At 44.5% G+C, this 23106-nt stretch overlaps 1 protein-coding gene across 2 annotated transcripts in view; it reads right to left on the bottom strand.

Moving 5' to 3' along the window:
• Window positions 1-1187: 1187 nt before the first annotated feature.
• epha5 (EPH receptor A5) overlaps window positions 1188-23106 on the bottom strand; it is a 65874-nt gene continuing 43955 nt past the window's right edge. The window contains exons 6-17 of one of the 2 annotated variants that reach the window (XM_018754739.2): window positions 19360-19484; window positions 17863-18022; window positions 16294-16396; window positions 12865-12932; window positions 12455-12580; window positions 9705-9890; window positions 7614-7675; window positions 6681-6890; window positions 5735-5884; window positions 3508-3701; window positions 2660-2815; window positions 1188-1740 (exon numbers count right to left, since the gene is read on the bottom strand). In XM_018754739.2, the coding sequence (XP_018610255.2) occupies window positions 1635-1740; window positions 2660-2815; window positions 3508-3701; window positions 5735-5884; window positions 6681-6890; window positions 7614-7675; window positions 9705-9890; window positions 12455-12580; window positions 12865-12932; window positions 16294-16396; window positions 17863-18022; window positions 19360-19484 (1646 nt within the window). In that variant the 3' untranslated portion in view covers window positions 1188-1634. Of the gene's footprint in view, window positions 1741-2659; window positions 2816-3507; window positions 3702-5734; window positions 5885-6680; window positions 6891-7613; window positions 7676-9704; window positions 9891-12454; window positions 12581-12864; window positions 12933-16293; window positions 16397-17862; window positions 18023-19359; window positions 19485-23106 lie in introns of those variants that run through there. The other variant, XR_003797761.1, reaches the window with a different exon arrangement.

Here is a 23106-nt window from a genome sequence, read left to right on the forward strand (position 1 = left end):
AGCAAGGATTTATTTTGTAATTAACACCAAACTTTTATTTCTATGAGCACCAACCTCATTTTGTTTGGTAACAGAAAAAGAAAGTGTAACTTACTTAATCTATCTGATATACAAAATCCAGGATTTTTAGATTGGGCAATCTCTAATTTTCTCAGATTTGGAGTGAAATGGATTTAATTAAGTGGATAATACAAAGGAAGATATTTTTCTCCAATCTGTAATCTTAACAATACGTCAGCATGGTAGGAAATAATATCTGCTGAGTTTTGTGCTGACCATTCGGTCACTTAAGCTCACTAAATCTCTGTAGCCGAACAACAAAAAACTGACGTAGTAAGTACCATTTAAAACATCTACTGTATCTCAGAGGTCCATGGTAGACCGCTTCTCACTTCTTGTGCAGAACTGTGTCATCTAGTATTAAAGAGACATATGTGCAAACACATTCTTCTTCAGTCAATAAATTAATTCCAGATACACAAAATAAATGTTGTCCAGAAAATAGTTCAAGGTCGTCTTAAAGACGCTTATTTCCACAATAATGCTGTTAGTACAGGTCACTCTGGTAAATCATTTTGAAACAAGACAGACTGGTGTGTGAAATTCTTCTAAAGGTTCTTTGCATGGCCAGAAAGTAAACCCCGTCCTTTCAAAACTGGGAAACGAGTTCCAAGTACCTGCCTAATTTTACAAAGAGTGAAATTAATTTGAAAAATACTGCAAATATACAATATATAGCCAACAATTACAATACAGTAAAAATAATCAGCAACAGAGAATAAATTATCAACCTAATTTAAAAGTATAGTACCAATTAGAATTTACACATTACGCTCAAAATGCAAATTGAAAAATTCTAATTGATCAAGAAGTAAGCTACACACCTATTTCCCAAACCATACTTTACACAGCCGGTTAGCCTCAACTTCCCAGTATGATATTTCAGTGTACAAAGCGCAGATCCCCTTCAAAAACAAGAGGGAAGGAAGTTTTTATCAAATTGTACATTATTTACAGCTGAAATCATTTTAAGACCTGTAAGAAAGCTAAGTAATTTTTGATTGATTTTTGATCTTTTCTCAACAACGGAATAGTTTTAAGTAACATTTCATTGCTTCTTCCTGTTTAGAATCAGAAGAACAGGCTTAAAATCATATATTGCTTTTTGATACAGAGTTGTTGCTTATTTTAATGAATGATATTGAATATATCTTCCTGCAGGAGCTCAGATTTTTAGTGGACTTTCAAAGATATATCCAGGAGCAACAGATGACTGGTGGTTTGGTTCGGTAACCGGAGGTAACCCCATCCTTAGATGACTTGGACCATCAGGCAGGAATTCTCCATATTTGTCCCAGAGTCCGGAATGGGCCTAGCTAGGCATTTACTTTTCAGAAATGTGACACATCTTTTGGAACATCATGCTGATTATCACCCCTTTGTTGCCTTAGCGAAAGACAGGTTGGCCTTTCTCCAGAGCAGTTCCATTTGTCGGTTTCAAAAATGTTCCTTCCCTTTTTTGTTTTTCTTTGTTTTTTTTTTTTTTTTTTTTTTTTTTTACATTCCCGGAAAACAAGTAAAAGTTTGCATTTATAAAAAGTGCTATTTTTTGTGCCATAGGTGTGACTGGCAGCTCAGAATGTTAAACTGCTGTTCATCATCCTCACCCTCATCTCCTGAATGCTGTTGATGATCTTCTTTTGGTGTCCGGCAAGATTCACCCCAACCCTTCTCAGATCACTGTCAATAAACACATAGTTCAGATGTCAAACCCAAGAATGGTCATCATAGTAATAACATGTCCTTTCCTGCTGGACGCACACTGCTAGTCTTAGTCACTTGAAATGCTGACATATAATTAAAAGGCTCAATTTGCACAACATCGAAATTCACTTGTGTATTAATTCGAACACACATCGAAAAACTCTTTGTTGCCTCATTGAGCCAATACTGAAAAGTCACAAGTTAGTCTAGTCTGTACACTCCCATTTAGCTGCTTTTTGTTTGATTTTAACCAAGGCAACTTTAAACACTAGACAAGCAACTTTACCTTTTTACTTCTACACAGCAGGGTATTCTAACTAGAGTAAATCAGGGTAAAGCACCATGATGGCATACTGGTGCCTCACGGTGCCTGAGCTGCATGTTCCAACAGAATCTCAAATTTGGTTCAACGCGTGAGGAGTTTGCATGTTTTTCTTGTGTCCGAAATCAAAGGACACATGAGGAAGAAGATAATAGTAAACCATTTCTGTACCCTCCCTTACCATGAAAAGCACGTGAGTGGTTGCCCTGAGTCGAATTTGACTTCAACAGCACTTAAGCTACAGTAAGTTCCTTCCTTCAGGACACTACAGCAGGAGCAGGATTAAAAAGTGTGGATCTTCAGAAGGTAGGGCAACAGCCCTCACCAGTCGCTTCTTCATACTCCATGCAAAAATGACCCATTCAATGAGACACACATTTTAAATAACAGTTTTAACAAAGAGAGAATCCATAAGAGTGTCTTGCTTTTTTAATCATTTCCCTCATCCATGTATTCATTTATTTCCACAGCCTTCACCTACAGTTTCTGTTTACTTACTGCTAACAAGGTTTGATTGCTTATTTAACTGTTAATTAAATTCAAAATTTAACAAGTCTCTAGCTGAGGACTTACTCCAGGGTCATTTGCGTCACCACCTCCAGCGAGGTGTAGCCGCTCTCCACGAAGAGCTGGGTGTATCGACCCATTTTGATGGCCTCCAGCCATTCCTCCACTGATTGATAGACACCGCATTCCGTCAGCCCTGGCTCCACTAACAGATTGGACCCCCTGTGGGTGAAAGTGGTGGGGGGAGAATGGGTGAACAACCACTGGTGTTGGCCAAACAACAGGAAATCGTTGTCTACAGTATGTTTGGTATATATACAGGCATAATTCTCGCCTGCACTGAACATACTTTCTTAATCCTTAGTACATTAATTCTGAAAAGAAGTGAAAGTTTCCCTCCAAAACGATTGTTGTTGAACCTCTGACTATAAACTTTTGCAATAACCCTTTGCTTACTCCTAGGTCTATGTTAACAAAATTGAATTAAAACCAAAATTGTTCTCACTGTATTTAAAACTATTTGGAGTTTATGTTTGATGGATGCATCCAAATAGTTTTTTTTTTTTTTTTTTTTTTTTTTTTTTATTTTATGTGTTGTATTAAGGTGGTGCAGTGGGTTGGACCGGGTCCTGCTCTCCAGTGGGTCTGGGGTTCGAGTCCCGCTTAGGGTGCCTTGCGATGGACTGGCGTCCCGTCCTGGGTGTGTCCCCTCCCCCTCTGGCCTTACGCCCTGTGTTGCCGGGTGGGCTCCGGTTCCCCGCGACCCCGTATGGGACAAGCGGTTGAGAAGGTGTGTGTGTGTTGTATTAAACAGGTTGTTAGTATGTAATTGAATTTTATTCTTAGCCTTGGCTCTAAATCATGAAATTATGGGAACAGGAATGGCACCACTGACTTGGCTGTTTGCAACCCACCTGTCAGAGGAATTCACAAGGGTCTTCAGGCTACTGGGGTTGCGGATAAGCTTATCCAGCAGGCCTACGATCTCCTCAAACTTGGGCCGGCTGTTGCGGTCCTTCTGCCAGCAGTCCATCATGAGTTGGTAGAGTGCTGCAGGGCAGTCCATGGGGCCTGGGAGGCGGTAATTCTCCTCTACGGCCTTGATCACCTGTGGGGGATGTGCATATGTGTGGATTGTCAGCGAGGAAGACATATCAAAATCCAACCATTCTAGGTCCCTTCATCCAGACACAATTATGCATGACACAACAACATTGGTCCAAGACTGCCTCCTCCAGCCTTGCCTGGGACCGAACACTTGCGACTTTAGAAAATAGCTCTCAGTTGCCATGACAACACATCATGCAATATTATTTCCCTGTTCACACATTTAAACCAACAGGAGACCCTGTTTTGTTTTGAAGTCAAAGGTGTTCTTGATCACGTCACCCTGAAAACTTTATTTTCCCTTCTTAACCTGGTTTACCAAGTCTATGTAGAGATGTATTTGTGTTGTTTCGTTCCAAAAATAAATGCCGAAAAGCATCACTATAATTCATGGGATCTTGTCTGAGACACCAGCACACCACTACACCACTGTAGCCCTGGAGGCTGAAATGAGGGGTTCATCAGGAGCATCAAAATCAGGGTGGCAGAGGGCCTCTGCAATTGGCCTGGTACACACTGCCCCCTCCCCAACCTACGGCCTGCCAGAAAGCACGGCACATAGACACAGCGTTCTGAAAGGAGCGCAGGCACGGGGGGTGAGCCCCGCCAGCAAGTCCCGGAGGAGAGTCTGCACCTCCCACACAGAGGAGATCAGAGGGATCCACACGACGGGCCTAAATAAAACATCAGACGGCCCCCCTTCCCACCCGCGCCGGAGAGGATTAATGATGTAGCAGAATTAATGATCAGACGCTCAGATGAAGCCATCAGGAGCAGGCCAAGGGGAGAAAGGAGGTGAGTCTGTTTGATATAGATATGACTGGAGATTGTACCTCCTTCAGGGACACATTTCCAAACGTGTACAGGGTTTACAGAGCTCTCCTGACACCCCAGCGCCCTTGCCACAATTTCGTTGCTGTATACACAAAAGGGCAAAGTACACCAAGGACAGGCGCTGAACTTCAGCAGATATAACGTGCAATCCATCATAAGAAACAATTTTAGTAAATTAAATTTGACATTCTGCAGTAGGTCAGGTTTTGAATTTCTGTCCAGTGTTTGGGCAATCTGGGGATCAACAGCTTCTCTCGTTTTTTTTTTTTTCTTTTTTCTTTTAAACAACTATTACTGAAAGTGGGACCCCTACAAACCCCCCTCCCTACCCTGCAATAGCGTGTTCAACGGCATTGATGTGACCGACCAACGCTTTAGTCCCTTTTTTCTATTTATAGTGATCCGCCAACCTCCTGCATTGATTAGCCTGATGGCAATCCAGACATCACAAGATGAGTTCAAGCTTCAGCGGAAAAGCTAAGAGTGTTATCGACAGCTCAGTGGCATGGAAAAGTCAAGTTTAGGGTACGCTGTGGGTGGAACTCACAATGCACGGGTCTACTGCTTGTGCACCTTGACCCAAAAATAACGGTCCTACTGAAAATGATAATCATTACCATGTTATTATTAATAGCTAGTCAATGGAATGCAGTATAAACAGAGGATGCAATATATATCCAACCGTGCCGCCCCGCGAGTAGCGCTGCTGTCTCACAGTGCCTGGGTGGTGCAAAAAAACATGGATTTGAAGCCCCCTCAGTCTGAGTGGAGTTTGCATGGACTCCCCGTGTCTCCATGGGTTTCCTCCCACAGTCCAAAGACATGCTGTTCAGGTTCCCCCATAGTGTGTGAGTGACAGAGTGAGTGTGTTGCACTGATTTATGGATGAGTGACCCAGTGTAAGTAGTGTATCTAGCAGTGTAAGTCACCATGGTGAATAAGGTGTGTGGGCTCATAACACTACATATAGTTGCTTTGGAAGTCGCTTTGGAGAAAAGCATCTGCTAAATAAATAAATGTAAACATATGAATTGTGGCAGCAACGAACCTTTCAGAACACTTCTAAGCCAGACCAGTCCAGCTCTTATGAGTATGAGAGAAACTGCAATAAATCTAAGAAGGAGAAACTCAGACTTCATTCCAGAATGTGGAATATGTGAAAGGAAAAAAAAAAAGAAAAGAAAAAAACTTGCGACTTACATCTTGATTGCTCATTTCCCAGTAGGGCCTCTCACCATAGGACATCACCTCCCACATGACGATGCCGTAGCTCCACACATCGCTGGCAGAGGTGAACTTGCGGAACGCGATCGCCTCGGGGGCCGTCCAGCGAATTGGAATTTTCCCACCCTTAAAAGCAAGAGTAGTGTTCTTATTTGTTTTGGCGACACAGTTTGTTTGTGACTCCTGCCACACTTCCCTCTTCAAAGCTGTCAGACAGGGATGTGGAATGGAGCACAGTGTGAATGTCAAGAGGTGGGAGGAAGGACCCAGGTTTGGGTGGGAGCGCGGCTAATTGGATGTCCGGAAGGTTCTGCTTTGAAGCGCTGACAGAGGTCCGCTCTACCTCTCAGCAGCACATCTTAATTTAGAGGCTCAGAAGTCGAGCCTGGGACTTGCCGGGGAAGGAGGAAGAAATACAAGCACAGCGCTGTCGTGCGCACTTTCTTGAGCTTGGGGGGCTTTGAGGAGCAGTGGGGGTGTGATGTCGCAGAAAATAAACACAGAGTGAATCACGCAGCAAATGAGCAGCAATTATCCAGCTTTCAGAGAAGGATGGCACGAACCTTTGCAGCCTCCGTTTCTCATATTGCATTAATATCACATTCTCACTCCCTATTGATATAGATGAATAGGGCAAGCTGGCAAGGAAAACATTTGTGAATAGCGGCCGTGTTTGGGAATCTGCAATTATGTCATGAATAATCATCAGACGTAACGGCGGCGTCACGTGGCTGGTAGCGACTGCGTCGAATCGGTATTGCGGGGTGGAGGTTAAATGTGTACGTAAACACACACTGGAGCGCTGCTCGAAATGCTGAAGACACGGTCTTCTTAAGAAAGGAGGAGGGAGGGTAAGCCGACGCTGCGGAGCGGGAGCAACGTTAAAGGAAAAAGGAACGTGATCGTTGTCTTGATAGCGTACCCTCGTGGTGTAGGCTGCCTCGGGGTCGTCCTCCAGGACCCTGGACAGGCCGAAGTCGGACACCTTGCACACCAGGTTGCTGTTGACCAGGATGTTGCGGGCGGCCAGGTCACGGTGCACGTAGCCCATGTCAGACAGGTACCGCATGCCTGACGCAATGCCCCTCAGCATTCCCACGAGCTGGATCACCGTGAACTGACCGTCATTTTTCTGTGCAAAGCCCACCCCAAATAGAAAGAGTGTTGTCAGCAAACACTTTTAATTACTTATTTCATATGTGCTTGTTTGTAGTGATTTACTGGACACATTGCTGTTGGGAGTGGTGGTGGTGGTGGTGCGGCGGGTCTGGGGTTCGAGCCCTGCTTGGGGTGCCTTGCGACGGACTGGCGTCCTGTCCAGGGTGTCTCCCCTCCCGCTTCGGCCTTGCGCCCTGTGTTGCCGGGTTAGGCTCCGGCTCATTGTGACCCCGCTTGGGACAAGCGGTTGTTGACAATGGATGGATTGCCTTTGGTCCATTGTTGGGGTTACTGATCTGGGTGGTTTCAGATATGCTCTGATCACCTCAAACATTTTAATCTTGCTTTTCGGCTAAATTAGTAAGAGCATCTGGCAGAAATATTGTGCAGAATCTAAAGAACACAATTTCAGATAATATTTTCATATGGAAAAAAATGGGCCTGTCCTGGAAAGGCTTGAAATGGAGGGAAACGGAGAGTTTCGCTTTTGTCTCGGCACGAATAAAAGACGGCCTGGAGTTTTCTCGGTCAAGTGGACCACCATTTTTCTTTAGAGCTCTCCTTGAATAAAAGCTCCAGGAGTATGTTAATTCATAGAGTGTCGCTAAATGCATCCATGTTCATTTCCTTGGTGTTCTTGTTCCTGAGCCACGCACGCGATGTAAAAGGAACACACCGTTCTGACAGCGAAACGCACCTTTAGAAATGTGTCAAGGGATCCGTTTTCCATGTACTCCGTCACTATCATCACCGGTTTACCTTGAGAGTGAAGGAGACAACGACACAATTCAATAGCAGATGCATTCCACACTTTTCTTCACTACATATTATTTTACAGTGATTTAGCATATACCTTACATTACACACTGACAAACATATTCACTTATCACCTCTCCGGCTTAATTATCGCCCACAAGCACGAGCAAATTTCATGCGAGCTACACACCGACAGAAGAATTTTCATACTTCATTTTCCACTGGCTCGCCACTGTGGCATAAGATTAATTAACAGCAAAATCTCTAAAGATTTGTCCCTTTTTTATTTCAATATTAATGCTCTAAAGAACTGTGTAATTGTATTACGAATCAATGCGGGTTATTTGTATGGAGATAATGGAATTTACGAACGATGCTAACAGAGCAATATGACATTATAGCAGGGTCTTATTAGTTTCACATCAAAGGAAAGCAAATCAAATTAATGAAAATTAGGGTAGGGGAAAAAAAAACAAAAAAAAAACACAATTTGAAATGTAATGGAGTCCTGTTGTGAATCCTGCTTCACAGACACGCAAAACTTCCAAGTTTGCAGACAGAATGATGATCTGAGCAGGCCACGAAATATAGTACATCGGTCGGTTGTTAAAATCAAATCTTACCAGAAACACAGGAGACTCATATGTAGGACTAAAAGGCCCATGATAATTTAGAGCTGAAATATCTCCAGCATAATTATTACAGCTGTGAGGGTGCCAATTACTGGCGGTTCTCCAATTCCATCAATCGCCTCAGTGACAGTTTAGTTGCATGATTAAGACGAATTAGCAGGCCACTCCACACCTCCAGAAACAGGTGATTCGGGATGATATATGGGGTAGCCTGGATACGGGGCCCGTGCCCATGGCACGCTCATTCATTTCTGGAACTGTGCTAGCCGCGGTCACCCCGCATGTCCTCCTCCGCCGCTAACAGCGGAACCGCGCTCGTCCCCTCTCAGCCAGCACGAGCCTCAAGTACCCTGTTCCTGCTGACTGGTGTGATAATGGAAGATGGAAATGGCCCAAACAATCTATCATCCCCCCAGTCTCGTGGGACCCCTGCTGTTTTTGCCACAGGAGTGTCACAAGCTATTCCCAAGGGAACACAGGTATGCTGTTTTCTTTCAAACCCAAACTTTACTGCCCTCCTCTCAAGGTTACAGAGGCACACGCTCGAGCGCGCGCACACACATCAGATGCGCATTGCACATCTCTGCAAGAAACTTTCAGTGTATGTAAATCTACAGATGGTCCGCTCTTTGCGAAACCCGTGCTGGACATGAAGCGTTCGTTACCCAGATGCGGCTCTTCATTGAGATTTTTCCCTTTTGTACTCAACGTAATTAATGCCTCATTTTCATTTACAGAAGTGTTTTTTTAAGTAATGATCAAATGAGATTTCCAGCATTATCTGCAGTCTTTGTATTATATACTTTCTTTACGAGAAATCTGTGAATAAAACTGACATGGAATGCATAGAGTAACTCACTGTTTCATTATTCCCATCACTACGGTAGAACTGCAGAGCTTTATTGATCTTGTGACTATTAGTTCCTGCAATCTGCAGTCAATATTAGATAACTGCCAAATAAAATATCAAATATGTGTATTGAACAAGCACACAACAGGTGCATTCTTCTAAGCCTGCCTGCTGCTCTGTCTTCGATCTCAGAACAAAGCACTGATGCATCTGTGTTGTACCATCATCCCCCTTCAGATCTGCATCCTCTCTTCACCGGCCTTCTTTAATCATGTGCTATAAGAACAGTTGTGCAACCAAAGTGCATGAATTTTGCACAGGAAACTGAAAACTTTTCATGCGCTAAGCTGCATCCAACTTTCCAAACAGATTTCCTTTATATTTAAATTTCGATCATTTTTCCAGACTTCAGAATTTTAATTCCCCCCCCGACATTGATGCTCTCAGGTTGAGATTAATTTTCCAACAATTATTGGAGAGAAGATGCAAAAATTGTCACCGCTGCCTCAACCAGTGCGTAATGGTGTTGTGTGGTATTTCTATTGCTTACTTTTTGTGACCACGCCTTCCAGGTGGATGATGTTGGGGTGGTCAAACTGGCCCATGATGCTCGCCTCGGCCAGGAAGTCCCGCCTCTGTTTCTCTGTGTAGCCGGCTTTGAGCGTCTTGATGGCCACGGTGATCTCCCGCTTGCCAGGCAGCCGCAGCGGGCCACTGCACACCTCCCCAAACTCACCTGCACCAAGGGGAAAAAGTGGGAAACGTAACAGCCCAACGTAAACTCCATTCTGCTCATTTTTAAAACAACATTTACCTTAACGTTTTGACCAAACATAGTGTTATTATACTTCTAAAACTGATTGCTGCTTGCTCTTTAGTTTAGACACACCAGGGTTTGGACACACTGGAAAAGGACAGGCTACTTATGTTAAAAGGCACAATAATGATGCCTTTAACCTTCCTATGGATTTATTAATTACAGACATGCGTCGCTTAAAGACGGGGATACGTTCTGACAAATTTGTCGTTAGGTGATTCGTCGTTGTGCGAACATCATAAAGTGTACTTATACAAACCTAGATGGTATAGCCTCGATGCAGTCAAGTGGCGAGGTAAACACGAGATTTACGATGCTGCTGCCGGCATAAGACAGCATACTGTTTTACAGTAACCTTTTTTATACGTAGAAAGACTACGCTGTAAAAACGATTAAAAAGTACAGTATAGTAAATTCGGGGGGCACGGTGGTGCAGTGGATTGGACCGGGTCCTGCTCTCCGGTGGGTCTGGGGTTCGAGTCCCGCTTGGGGTGCCTTGCGGCAGACTGGCGTCCTGTCCTGGGTGTGTCCCCTCCCCCTCCAGCCTTACGCTCTGTGTTGCCGGGTTAGGCTCTGGCTCCCCGCGACCCCGAATGGGACAAGCTTCTTAGAAAATGTGTGTGTGTATAGTAAATACATAAATCAGTAACATAGGTACTGTACATAATTGTATGTGCTATACTTTTATACGACTGGCAGCGCAGTAGGTTTGTTTACACCAGCACCACCAAGAACATGTGAGTAACACGCTGTGTTACGACGACTACGACGTCGCTAGTCGATAAGAATTTTGTTGCTCCATTATAATCTTATGGGACCACCGTTGTATATGTGGTCAGTCGCTAAGTGAAACTTCGCTAAGCGGCGCAAGACTAAACTTGACTAGACTACATTCTGTGACTGTTATCTAATAGTGTAACACACACACACACATTTTCAGAACCGCTCGTCCCATACGGGGTCACGGGGAACCAGAGCCTACCCGGCAACACAGGGCGTAAGGCCGGAGGGGGAGGGGACACACCCAGGACGGGACGCCAGTCCGTCGCAAGGCACCCCAAGCGGGACTCGAACCCCAGACCCACCAGACAGCAGGACCGTGGTCCAACCCACTGCGCCACCGCACCCCATAGTGTAACACACCAGTATGTTTTCTGGCTGACATTTATATCCAAGGCAAACTCATCCAACAGCCTTCAGGTTACACAGCCATAGTATTAACCACTATAGCACTTGGTAGTTCTGAAAAACATTTTTGTTTTTACCATATTCTCCAGCCACAGGGGACACAACTTGGTTTCTTCTGAAATCCTGGACAGGTTATTTCTCCCTAAACTCAAACTGATTTGTACCACAGCAATTTGGAATCACAATCCTCCGCAGAGGAGGGGAGTACCAGAAGGACTGCACAACCCGAGAACCAGACTCTGGGGTTCTTCATTGTGGCTTCACTATTTACCACAACAGATGATGATGTCAAACCCTAGACTGCTAGACCAAAAGGGTTGCAGTTTAAAAAAAAAAAAAAAAAACAGCAGTATTGAGGTTTAGAAGGTACAAAGTACCTAACTGTGCAGCCCAAATATGGCTGTCTGTACAGCCAATAATGATCATAATCAGAATAAAGTGTTGCTAAGAGGAAGGCTATCTGTATGCGAGTGGAATCTGATCCAATGCATTAAACATGACTAATCTCAGCACGGCCCAACACAAGTGCAGCCAATCTAGCTCGCCCGCTTCAATCTGCATGTCATTAGCACCGGCAAGCTCAGGAGCAGGGCACGCTGGCGGCTCGAGATTTCTGCTACAGCAACATGTCGTTTCCAGCATAAAAAAAAAAAAATAAAAATGTATTCACAAGAAGCAGAAACCGTTTCCAGCCCTGATGAAAACGACGCCTCTTAAGTCAGTTCCGAATATCATTATACCCCAAACTTCATAGTTTGCTAGGAATCTTATTAGAACCTTCCACCAAATTAAACGCTGGTGGATCAAAATATTTGGTGCCTCGCATTAAGCATGGACGGACCAGAACCAGGTCAAAAACTGGATCAGGGCGATAACTCGTGTTCATGGATATACTTATTCTCTTGACTATTTTTAACTTTGTGGGTTTTACGCCTACATTATATCCAAATTGAACTTGTCTGCAGGTATGTAAGGATGCATGATACACTTTGAATCTTAGATAACTGTTTGTCAGAATCCACCTGTGCTGTAAGAACCAAAAACGTGCTCTTATTTTTTGCTTAGGGAAGATGAAGAGCTGCTACTTGCTTTGAGCTCCTTCACTAAGAAATTCGTGCTGTACGTTGAATATTCTGCTTAGGCTGGATTTGTCTTATGGATGTCTTCTCTAAATGAAAAAAAAAAAAAAATTAATGACGCCCTTTTCTCTGTCCTCCTCACCTCACATGAAGCCACTGGCCAGTACAAAATTATTCCAAGAGAAAGAGAGAAAGAAGATGTCCTTCTTTACTCACCAGCCCCTATAACTCTCTCAATCGTGATGCAGGAGGCATCGATTTCCTTCGCAAACTCGTGCACGGCTTGATTGGGGTCCTCATACGTGTGCGGGTCAATGTATGTGCGTACGCCGGGGAACTGCACTGCAAAGGGGAGAGACGGCACACACGTTACACCCTACACACCCCATTTATGTGCGGCACCCAAAGCCTATGGTTGAAGTACAATTTTTGCATTCAAACAAGAGCAGAAGTTCCCCAACAACCTCACTTAGTCATTCTCTTCTTGAAGAGTGAACACGGAAATGCCGATCTCTTGCTGCCACGTATTTGTTTAGCGAAGCAATGAATACGATCTGAGAGATGGTGAGAAGGTTTCACCATGAACGTGGTCTGAGCCTGTGGGGCTGCCATTCCGTGTGACTTACGGAGGCCGTTGTGGAAGTGCATCTTTTCCTCGTCAGGGTCCTGCTTCGCCTTGCTGTATCCACAGCGCCTGCGAGGAACACGCACCACATCACGTCCTCTGCCCCCGTTCAGCCCCATCCCCAAACCCGGCACTAGATTCATAATGGTAGCGCCCCCCCCACCCCGTGTAAAATCCAGGCCTACTGTATTTTCAGACCAGGAATGATCTGTCCCCCCTCTCTCCTCCAGCTATATGTCACTGCAGCCGGGCTAATTGAATTCGCCCAACAGATAAAGTGTTCATTTCTAAACACAGCGGAGAGACAGACGAATAATGGATTTATCTCTGCACACAAAGAGGCACGCGCTGTCCCTGAGATCGTTATCTGGCAGCAGCCAGCAAGATCTCATAAACACGAAAAAGTCCGGGAACAGACTAGAGTCTCACTCTTTCGCACAACCACGTAAGAGCCCTCTGTGAAAATGAAGCGTGTCTGAGACCTTAAACTAATGTCTCGGTGGCAATTTCATGACACAGCTCTATTATTCAAGGACGAGCTGAAGTCGTGAAGTCAGTCTTAATCCATGACTTTCCCTGCGTGTCAAGAAGACAACCACTGAAAAAGATCCTGTTGACTTTATGGAAGAGTAGCACTGAATACATGACTGGGAGAGAGAGAGGGAGTTTCCAGGAAAATTTCTGTTGACACACAGAAGGGTTTTGATCATGGATCAATGATAAAAAGTTTTGATAGATAAAGTGGACATATGTCTGAGACCCTGAAACCCATGATTATGTGTCTCTCCATGGGAACCAACCCCATAATGGCTGCTGTTGGATGTCCCAACTTGCCAGGACCTCACCGTCCTCCGTCAGTGTCCGGGGGTCCTGATTATAACTTGATCGACATGCACTGCTGCCTAACCTCCCAACCCAATCGGGGTTTCAGCAGAGTAGCTGCCCCTCAGATGACTGCATGGATGGTGACCCTACGGTGTAAGAGCATCGTGCCCAACGGTGTCCTCTTACACCCACTCAGCTAATCAGCACTAAATTAGTCAGAAGCTCAGCCAATCAAAGATGACAGACAGCGATACCCCTCTGCAGTATCTGCATATATATGTGTCTCATCTCTCTGGCCATAATGTGTTTGTGCTAATGTGTCTTTAGCTGGCCTGACATCACCCGCAGTCACAAAGGATTTTTGTAACTGGACACTCTGTGTCCATTACAGTGTAAACATTTTAATATCATATAACACAAATCTGTCTTTCTAGTGATGGTCTAGATTTTCTGTTATTAATAACATGATAATGCATCATTCCAGTTAGTTTGATTCTGAGATTATTTACAGAAATTTGCGTAGTGAGGCGGATATTAAAAATGTTTCGCGACACGGGTTACAGAGGCTCAAAGCAAAGGGGTCAGAATTATCTCAAGTACGGGGATACTTCTTTCACAGTTTAAACGTATAATTAAAAACAACATTGATAACAAGAAGCACAAGCTTTGAGGATCATCCAGAGTAAACATCATAACACAGAATCCCACTGTGTTTGAAAATATAGATAGCACATGGCACTTGGCCCTGGAGGAACAGCAGATTTCTTTGCAGAACATGCTGCCCCCTAAGTTGATGCCGGGAGAAGCTGTGGGAAATTCTGGAAAGGTGGAATTTCTTCCACTTTCATTTAAAAAACATAACCCTTTTTTACTCATATTGATCAAAAACATAGCCTGCCCTGTTGATGACAACCGCGCTTCTGTATCATAATTTACCTCCATGTCACACTCTTAGATCTTGAAGGAATTTTAATATACTATAACTCAGTTAATTCCTGACCCTTAAAATTGGCCTGGTTTATAAACAACTTGTTCTGCCGAAATGCCTACAATACCTACGGAACGGTATTCTGGTTTGGTGGACTGATCGAAATTTACATAGAAGTTAGGAATGGAATCCATCCCAGTGATCCTACCTCCTGATGACTGCTAACAATGAGAAAAGGATGTGACACAGACACTGGATTCCTGCCTTTGCGTTTCTGCCACCAAGTAGAGCGCCTTGTGCTAAAACAGGATATAGTTACAGGGCTGCCTTCTTGAGCAGCCATTGTACAAGATGCACATTTGTAAAGTCCACACCTGCACGGCTTTCTCTGGGAGGAAACTTTTTTTAATAATTCCTATACTCCATGTACAACGCATCATAATGCTTCATTTGATGAGAAAATGCCAAATACGGGTGGTCCCCGTACGTTCCGCAAAACCCATCGTAAATCAAAAATATCCTAAGTCGAAAATGTATTTAATACACCTAATACACACCTCTGCGACACAGACTGGGAGATGTGGATCGCAGCCGCTGCCCAGCATCGCGAGAGACTATCGCTCTGCATATCGCTAGACCGGAAAAAAAAAAAAAAAAATCTAAATTCCAAAATTCAAAGTACGGTTTCTACTGAATGTCTAGCGCCAGCTCACCACTGTAAAGTCGAAATAATCGTTAAGTCGAACCATCGTAAATCGGGGACCACCTGTATTCATTTTGGGGTTCCTTTGTTCAATTTCACGATTCCATCATCAGAATGGCCATCGAACATGAATATACGCCCTGGGTGGTAAAATTACCGGAAAAAGATAACTGCGATCGCCACGTGTGTGACGTGACACGAAATGCTTGAAACACACTCACTTCACAGTCATCAATACCTCACTGTGTCTTTGCTTGACCTCAATAATGACTCAAATTGCTGTGTGAAGCCAGTCACTCTGAATTACTTCAGTGACAAAAAGGCAGAGTCCATTTATAAAGTCAATGTGAAAAGGGACGTATTGACAGGGTCTCGGCATGTGGTAATCAAACAAACCAAAGATTTAACTAACAAATTCAACGGTGACATTGACTAGGAATCGGGTGAAAGCACACAGACACACAAAGGAATCCGCACCGAGCTTTTTATAATGAATGGGCTATAGTGACATTATTATCAGTTTTACCATTAACAAAGGTCATGAATCTCAGACTCCCTTTGTTTTTTTATTTCAGTACTAACTTCTTACGGGCCAAACATTTTTCCTTGAGGAGAACATGAGGGAACATTTCAATCTTTTTTTTTTTTTTTTCGCCCCCCCAGATAATGTATTTTCTCCTCTCTGGCAAGGTCTGTTCTTTTCTAAAATCCATTGGCAAATGAATGACAGCCAATCACATTTCAGGAGTGTGTGCACCAGGCCCAGAAGCTTGCGGTGAATTAATAAGAGCCGATCAATTATGCACAGAGTGTAAAGCAGGCCTGAAGGCCTGTGCTAACCGGGAGCTATGCAACGCATGCAGTCGGGGTGATGCAGCACTTGTGGAAGCTGACATGCTAGGTTACGGCAGGCTAATGATCCGCGGCGTCCCCGACCTCCTGCAAATGGCCGGCAGGGGTCCGAGGTGTCCTACCTTCCACTGAGCAGGAACCCGGTGACCAAGGCCAGCAGGACGACACCCACAATGACGGCGACGGCCACGATGGGCACCTGGCTTTGGTCCTTCGATGCAGCTACTGCTGGGGCAGCGAGAAGAAACGGCTGTGAGCGAGAAGCTGGAAGCGTTATTCACGCCGTCACGTCCACGTTCTCGTCCCAATACGTTTTCCTCCCTCCCACTACCAAATCAAATGCGCACACTCAAGAACGCGTTTAACGTGCTGCTTTTTGCATTCGGGTTTTACGTGCACCCACTCATTTAAGCGAAAAGATATCTGGTATGCTCTTTTACGTTATTTAAATTGAGTGCAACATTCTGTCATAACCGCTGATAGCCAGAAGCCCTGTGGCCCAGATGCTGGGAGAACCTTTTGCCTCTGTTTGGCAGGCAGCTGTTCGGAGGTGGACAGGGCTGACTGGCTGGTGAGCATGTGACAGACCCGCTCTCCTCTGGGGATGTGTTTCTATGGCAACGAGCATTACTAGCATCCTCCAAAGCAGCGATAAGACCTGACCTCAGACGCCTCACAGACTTCAACTTTGTTATTACTCAACCCCGGTGCTGGAGGTTTTCTTTCTGCGTCCTGGCGGAACCAGCTCGTTCGTCAGTTTCAGCACAACACAAGCCAGCTGAAGAAAAGGGGGCCACTGCGGACACTTGGCATCGTGGCCTTAAAAAAATAATTGTGCTTCACTCTTTCGTCAAGGTGTATGTAATTACCTCTGTATTCTTAGGGGAGTACTCGTAGGCGATTATGAAGCGATTGGAAAACATAAAGCAGATGCATTAAATACACCTAAGGGGTTTATAGTATTGGAAATAGATATCACACATTTTTGCCCTCTGACTATAATTACAGACAGACGGCTACAGTATGTATATAATGGGTGGACGGTGCTTTCTTTTAATTTTCCATTAACTCTCAAAAGGTGCGAGAAGCAGACGAAAGTCAGCGCGAGTCACGATTCGAGCGCTCAAAACCTTCCGTCAGAACCGCTTGTCCCATACAGGGTCACGGGGAACCGGAGCCTACCCGGCAACACAGGGCGTAAGGCCGGAGGGGGAGGGGACACACCCAGGACGGGATGCCGGTCTGTCGCAAGGCACCCCAAGCAGGACTCGAACCCCAGACCCACCGGACAGCAGGACCGTGGTCCAACCCACTGCGCCACCGCACCCCCATCGCGCTCAAAACCATTCGCTCAATTCAAAGCTTGGACATGGCCGCTATAAATGTCACGTTCGCCAAAACAAGCGACGCAAAGTGCGGAGTTCGCCGCTCGCAACAGGAGTCAGCTTTCATAACCAAATACTCCCATACGGACACACACATTCAGCTCACGGTAGGGGCTGCTTTTGACAGATGAGCACACAGCTGGAGACTGTTTTGACAGATAAACATGGAACTGTAGTGTAGGTGCTGGTTTTGATTGACATACAGATACATACATGCCATACAAAGAGCTGGGCTTTGGCGGACGGATGCACGCACAGTATGGGCTACGTTTGACGCACACACACACCGATACGCGCCGTACTCACTGTAGGGACTGGTTTCAAATTCAAAACGGCGGCTAAAGCCGCCGTATCCAGCTGCGGTACGAGCCCGGACCTGGAACACGTAGACGGAGGAGGGTCTCAGGCCTTCGGCAACCACCTCCGTCTCCTTCGACTTGATGATGGTATAGCTGGTCTCCTGATCCTGTCACCCGCACCAATCCCGCCCCCCCGACCCCCACACAGAAAGAGAGCGTGACCAAACTGCCTGAAACGCTGCCCTCTCCAGGGAATCCCTAAAAGCCTGAGAAAGTCTATAGATACGATCAGTTCTGCGCTTCAACCAACTCTGATGCCGTGGCTTTTAAGCACTGAGTTAAATGGTCCAGGCATTAGTCCAGACATGAGGAGCTTTCCTCGTGCTTTTTAAACACTTATATTCAGTGCACACACAGAAGTGAAAAATGACATCATTATGGGCTTATCGCCCAGTCCAACCTGCCTATTCTTTGACAGCCGGAGTATTTAGGACCGTACAGTACAGCAGGTCAGTGCTTTGGGATGATAACCAATCACCATAGGGAGGAACGTAGGCTCAATTTCGGACGGAAACGGTTTCCTTTCCTTTAATCTCCCATTCCGAGCAGACCTATTTACCTGCATTCATTACCCAAAACACACCTCGGGGCCATAATGGAAATGTAAAAAACCGATAACATCAAAAGCAGGAATAGTATTCTGCTCAAAAATGTACCGAGAAGAAGTTTAAAGTAACAATCTAAGGGTTCGTACAATAATTCCACACGAGTGAAAAAAAGCATATACGCGGATCAACATTAACGACGCCGCTCCGTAATATAATAAAAAGGTTTTTTTTTTTTTTTTTTTTTTTTACTGATTTTGAACAGAAGTAAAACGCTATTATTGTTTAAGGTTATTACTCCACACGCAAGCACGTAACCGTGTAACCGTGCACGAGAAAGGTAACTAGTTCTAAGCAGAATGTGCTCGGAGCTCTGGAATGATAATGGAGTTACAGCAGGTGGGGTTTTGCCGGAGGAGCTGCGCTTATTACTCAAATCCCTAACGGGGGCACTTAGCTTGAATACTTGAACACCATATTTTAACTGTTAACAAGTAAAGAAGCAAACCCCTGTAAATGTGTTCCAGCAGAAGAGCATTGCGCTATTATACTGACAACATCTCCACTCCATCACCAATATTAGTACTTTTATACCTATCACTATTATTACTGGTACTACCACAACCAACTGCTATAATAATAATAATAATAATAATAATAATAATAATAATACTGCTACACTACCACTATTATTTCTGGTACTACAACAACTAACTGTTATAACAACAACAACAACAATAATAATAATAATAATAATAATAATAATAATAATACCACCAATATTAGTACTATTACAACAACCACTATTACTGGTACTACCACAACTAACTATTTTTTATTATTATTATTGATGATGATAAGTTAACAACAATAATATCATACATGACAGAGTTAATTACCTTTTCAAAGTACTTGATCTCGTACTCAAGGATGATGCCGTTGGGCCTGTCGGGCTCCTGCCATGAAACGGCGATGCTGTTTTTTGCAGTCTTCCCCTTCTTCACAACGCTGACAGGTGACGGCGCTGGACAGAAAAAAAATGCTAACGTGAAGTCAGAGTGGTTTGTGAAGTCTGAAGGTTTCCGAGCGAGCCCTCGCATCGCTGGATGATGTGCGGGGAGAGTGAATCATGAGCGTGACGACCGCAGAGTCTTTTCCTCCAGCACAATAAAGGCAAGAGAGCCTCTGTGAGAATAAAAGTGTGAAATGAACTAATGGCTATCAGTGTCATTTTTTTTTTTTTTTATTTTTAAACAAAGAGGAGTCATTTCACATTTAACAATAAAATTAAAACTAACATATTGTTTAGATAAAAATATAAATTCTGCTTACATTTTAATTGCGCTCAACTATAGGCTAACAAAAAGCTGACCACGATTATTCATTTTGTTTTTTTCTTTTTCTGACAGTCACTAGTGCAGAACCACTAAATTCCTTATTAATTTAAGACCTATGGCAGCGCGACTTGAATTATTACGGGGGGGGATTTCTGAATTTTCCCAGCGACTACATTCACTTTCCGATATCTGTCAGCTCGGAGCACGGCTGATCCTAAAAGGTTGTGATGCACAAAGAGAGTGTTTGAAATACACACATCTGCTAGCTCCGACTACAATGAAATTTGGAATGTGGAAAGGGGATCCCGTTCTGTGTATCTCAAAGGAAGTGTCAGACTGTAACCGTGAGATAAAGAGCATTTAAGTGCATTCAAGTGATCCCAGAGGTGCGGACTGGATACCTCCTGAACCGCTCGCCGGGCCTCGTGTTACTGTATACCGGACAGAGCAGCTGCAGGGGTGGGGGAGGGGAGTTTCAGAATTTAACCCCCCCCCCCCCCCCCCAACAAAGCGCAACTTTATCCGCCGACCCAGAAAAACAACAATTCCTACTATCTTAAAAGCCTGAAAGGTGATATGGCACAAAAGGATATGGAGAAGAGGGAGATGAACTGGGAAAGCTCCTTTATCAAGGGTACAGGGTTATGGGGGCACTTAACATTTCACAACCTGCTGCTTTTACTTTCTTACTGGACCATTATGCACGGCTCCCGAGCTATTGATTCTCAGTGGCCTCTAAGACAGGCAGCCCAATTCTGATCTAATCCTGTGGGATTCTAGGCAGGTAAACATGCAGGCTTTCTGCCAGCTGCTAACTTTCCAGACAAGGCACCGGCTTTTTAGACTTTGTAAGAACAGAGAGGTTTCTCCATAAAGAAATCTGCCTCTAATCTGCTACAGAATCAAATAAAACTTCTAATTTCTGTACATTTTTTTCTTCCTTTTTTCCCCACTTAGCACCTTTTCCCGCTGTTCAAACACACTGTAAAGCGTACAGATATCTGTTCCGGTGCTAATTAACAAATCGAACACTCGGGCACAACAGGAAACCTGCCATGGGAAGGTCGACAACATGAGAATGCACTAATTAAGGCCTCCGATGAGGAGCGTGGTGTCACTGCGGTAAAACGGAAAGATCCTCTTGCTGGGCCCGAATGTGAATCTCTTCAGTTCTTGGCAAGCACAGCGGTAAGTGCAAAACCGAGACAACTACATGTTTGGCTGCGGGATTTGTGACAGCCATGAAGAAATTTTGACACGGGACGAAGAAAAATTCTCAGGGAGGAATACATCGCTGAACCCATGACGAATCGCAACTGATACTTTCTATACTACGGGTGGCATAGCGATTAGTGCTGCTGTTTCACAGCACCTGGGTGGTGCGAGAGGATGTGGGTTTGATCCCTGCTCAGTCTGTGTGGAGTTTGCATCTTCTCTCCGTATCTGTGTGGGATTCCTCCTGGTGCTCTGGTTTCCTCCCACACTCCAAAGACATGCTGTTCATGTTCACCCATAGTATGTGAGTGACAGAGAGAGAGTGTGTGTGTGTTCCACTGATGTATGGATGAGTGACCCATTGTAAGTAGTGTATCTAGCAGTGTAAGTCTTCTGGGTGCTCTGGTTTCCTCCCACACTCCAAAGACATGCCGTTCAGGTTCCCCATAGTTTGTGTGAGCGACAGAGAGAGTGTGTGTGTTCCACTGATGTATGGATGAGTGACCCAGTGTAAATAGTGTATCTAGCAGGGTAAGTCACCACAGTGAATAAGGGGTGTGGGCTGATAACACTACATAGAGCTCACCGGAAGTCACTTTGGACAAAAGTGTCTGCTAAATGAATTAATATAAACTACACTGCTAGCACAGGACACTACAGTCCAACACTTTTCTCCTTTCTATGTCACCCTGCATGCTGTTGATACCTCTGCGCCTTATAGCCATATTCTGGGCGCTTTTCAGGTTCTGACTGACATTCAGGGGTGGAAACTGTCTTATGACTCCACCACCTACACACATGTACACACTAGTGGACTCACACACACAGGAGAGCTCAGAAAAATCACCAACTCTCAGTTAATTCCCAAGGGCACACAGGATAGAAGTTAAAATGTGATGCATAGACAAAATACACTAAAGCAGGTAAACACCCAAGTCACAAGCTGTTGTTTTCTATGTAAACAAGGAGACGTCTTTAGCTCTTTTTAGTTGTCTTTGTAGGAACATTTTGGACTGAATCCCTTGTGGCTAAAAAGGAAATATCTGCCAATATCTGTATAGCCTCTACAGGGTAGCAGCACATAATTTCCAATAAGCTATAAACGTATTTATTTTATTTTTAGGTTTGCCTGCACACGGGCCATGATTGCAATTTGCTTGTTGTGGAGAACATGAGCTGGAGTGGAGAGAACCTCACGGTGGCGTGTCCCATAAACTGGCAATCAGAAGGCATGGAAACACCCCATAATGAAGCGGGATGGGTGCATGAGCAAGGATACGATAGTTTAGGAGTGATTTATTGAAATCACTCACAGGGCCACCATCTGGAGTCCCCCCTTCCACCCCCATCCGCTCCCATTTTGCTCCATTTCTGAAATTTGAAATCCGATGGGCTCGCCGCGCATCTTCGCAAACAAGCACATTAAAAAACTAGAGCACCGCGAGAAGGCAAACAAGGCCAATTAGCCGACAAGTAATTAAGGATATTGACTACAGGGAAACTGACACGGTCGAGGCGCTTGCTGGAGAAACGGTTGGGAACGAGGAACACCAGGGAGGCCAATCAATGATGCGGCGAATGTAGCCCGTCGAACATGCTGTTTGTCCCTCGTATGTAAAGCTTCCCAGCAGTTGGGGGGGGGGGGAATTGAATAAAATAAATAAATAAATAAAATAAAGAAAAAATAGAGCAATTACTTGCACCTGCAGCTCATTGAATTAACGCTGCAATCTAGTTCGGAGAAAAAAGTGTTGGGGAAAAAAAAAAGAAAAAAGCTCTTGCTCTTTCAGCAAAAATAATATAAAAAAAAAGATGTTAATTATGAGCAACACGGCAGGAAGTGCCCTTTTCGAAGTAAACAAGCTTTATGTCGTCCCGCGTAAAAGGATGCTGCGGGTCGGCTTCCATACATCCCGGCTGTCCGCAAGTCAAAACGCGTAATAATGCGACATTTACGATTTAGTGTGAAATGCGGTGATCGACGCAGCTGATTAAAAAGTGTGACTGAATAAGTGGCCATGACAGCCCTTTCATTCAGGAAGGAGGAGATGCGACATGAAAGAAAAGGCCATGTAGTACTATTTAAAATTTCAT

Source organism: Scleropages formosus, chromosome 6, assembly GCF_900964775.1.
Source record: "Scleropages formosus chromosome 6, fSclFor1.1, whole genome shotgun sequence".
Taxonomy (NCBI): domain Eukaryota; kingdom Metazoa; phylum Chordata; class Actinopteri; order Osteoglossiformes; family Osteoglossidae; genus Scleropages; species Scleropages formosus.